Below are 1,844 nucleotides of genomic sequence, written 5' to 3' on the forward strand. Positions count from 1 at the left end.
CCGTGGGAGAAGTGGTTGAACAGGCTGCTGTTCTGCACCGGGAACGCAAAAGAACTGGGTCTTTGTGCAATTCCCTGCGTTGCAAGGCGTTGGAGATGCATGAAGGCGATAGGGGCTTCATGTAGGACTGGGCGAGTATGTAGAGATCCGTGTTGGGCTACCGCCGATGTGAAATGGGATAGAGCCAGGAGACTGCTGAGCCAGCGAGGGGGCAGCGGCTCCGGGACAAGGGGAGGGACGGCGGGTGCTGCTCCTGTTCTAGGTCTCCCCTGGGCATCCGCTGACGGAGGCCAGATAACGAGATGGGCCTTGGCTAACGGGCTCTTCTTCCCCAAGCCCTCTGCCAGCGCAGCCACAGCAGCGCGGGCTGCGGAATCGCCCATCTGCCTGCCTGAACGGTTCTTAACCTGTCGTGGCCTGTTGTTGGTAGGCAAGCTGGGAGTTCATCAGCCAGCGTAAAATCACCCCTGGCCATGTGCCACCGTGTCCCCCCTCTGCAGGCAAGCCTCAAGTGAAGTCCAGTAAGCAGTCAGGCAAGGTGTTTCTGTTGCGTGCCGCCCTCCCGCTCTGCCAAGCTCGTTACGTGCACCGATTCACAGTTTGCAGAGCTCGCGCAAGCCCTTTGCCCATCGTGCTGCCCTAGGTTTGCATTCAGATTTCAGCCTGACTGCACTATCATGCTCGGGTGGTTTAAGCCAGCCCCTGTGAGCACCCACATGAGCTGATGAAGGGGCTGCCATGTTTCACCCAACTCACCCAGATTTATCAAGCCACAGCCTTCAAGAAAGTACACATTTTTTCCTTTATTCAGAGAATCACAGTAAGCTACTGAGACTCACGGCTGCTTTCCCCAGCATAGTTTCCCAAACATTCACATGCAACTTCTGAAAACATCAGGTACACTTCAGGAATTTGGAAGATGCACCATCATAAGCAAAACCTGCACGAGACATTGGGATTTCTGCCAGAGCAGCAGCCCCCCTGTGAGAAAAACAGGCTGGAGGGCGGGCAGCGAAGGCTGCGGCGCTCCGCTACGCTTTATTTGAGGACATTCTTGGGAACCTTCTGCAGAAGCAATTCAATATCATCCTGGATCTTGATGGTTTCGAAACGCCGGCTGTAGCGTTTGAAGGGCACGCCGTCGGGGCCGATGAGGAACTTCTCGAAATTCCAGGAGATGTCGTTGCGGCAGACGGGGGACCAGATGATGTACTTCGGGTCAGTCATCAGCGAGGAGGGGTCGTCGTGCGGGAAGGGCAGCGCCTCTTTCAGGAAGGTGAAGAGGGGGTGCGCGTTCTGCCCGTTCACCTCGCACTTCTCGAACAGGATGAAGTTGGGCTTGTACCCGTTGCCAGGACGAACGTGCTCCAGCGAGAGCAGGATCTCCTCGTTCTTGGTATTTTCCTAGGGAAACAAAAAGATAACCCCCCCGAGCCAAGCCCGTGAGAGCCCAGCGGGGGCCGGCGGCTCCTCCCGGCCCCCGGCGCGGCCCGGCCCCGCCGCCCGCCCTACCTGGTGCCCGAACTGGTTGCAGGGGAAGCCGAGGACCTGCAGGCCGCGGGGCCCGTAGCGCTGCTGCAGCTCGTTGAGCTGCAGGTAGTCGCGGGTGGTGGTGCCTCAGAGCGACGCCACGTTGGCCACCAGCAGCACCTTCCCCCGCAGCGACCCCAGCGACAGCGGCTCCGCCGCGCCCAGCGGCCGCGCCGACATCTCGGCCAGCCTGGCCCCTGCCGCCGCCGCCGCCGCCATGGCCCGCACTGCCGGGCGGGCGGGCCCCGCTCCGGCTCCCCGCGCCCCGCCGCCGCCCCGCCCCGCCCCCTCCTCCGCCGCTTATCGCCTCGCCC

The 1,844-nt window shown here is 61.4% G+C and overlaps 1 protein-coding gene across 1 annotated transcript; it reads right to left on the reverse strand.

The window, feature by feature from the left end:
- Positions 1 to 783: 783 nt before the first annotated feature.
- On the reverse strand, positions 784 to 1,787 carry GPX1 (glutathione peroxidase 1). Its single transcript, XM_009460622.2, has 2 exons — positions 1,513 to 1,787; positions 784 to 1,404 (listed from the first exon to the last, which is right to left on the reverse strand). Exons 1-2 carry the CDS (start codon positions 1,747 to 1,749, stop codon positions 1,039 to 1,041), a joined length of 603 nt encoding a protein of 200 aa, XP_009458897.2. The 5' UTR covers positions 1,750 to 1,787; the 3' UTR covers positions 784 to 1,038.
- Positions 1,788 to 1,844: the final 57 nt, after the last annotated feature.

Source organism: Nipponia nippon, unplaced genomic scaffold (genome assembly GCF_047370975.1).
Source record: "Nipponia nippon isolate SJK-2023a ecotype South Korea unplaced genomic scaffold, ASM4737097v1 scaffold_9, whole genome shotgun sequence".
Classification (NCBI taxonomy): Eukaryota; Metazoa; Chordata; class Aves; order Pelecaniformes; family Threskiornithidae; genus Nipponia; species Nipponia nippon.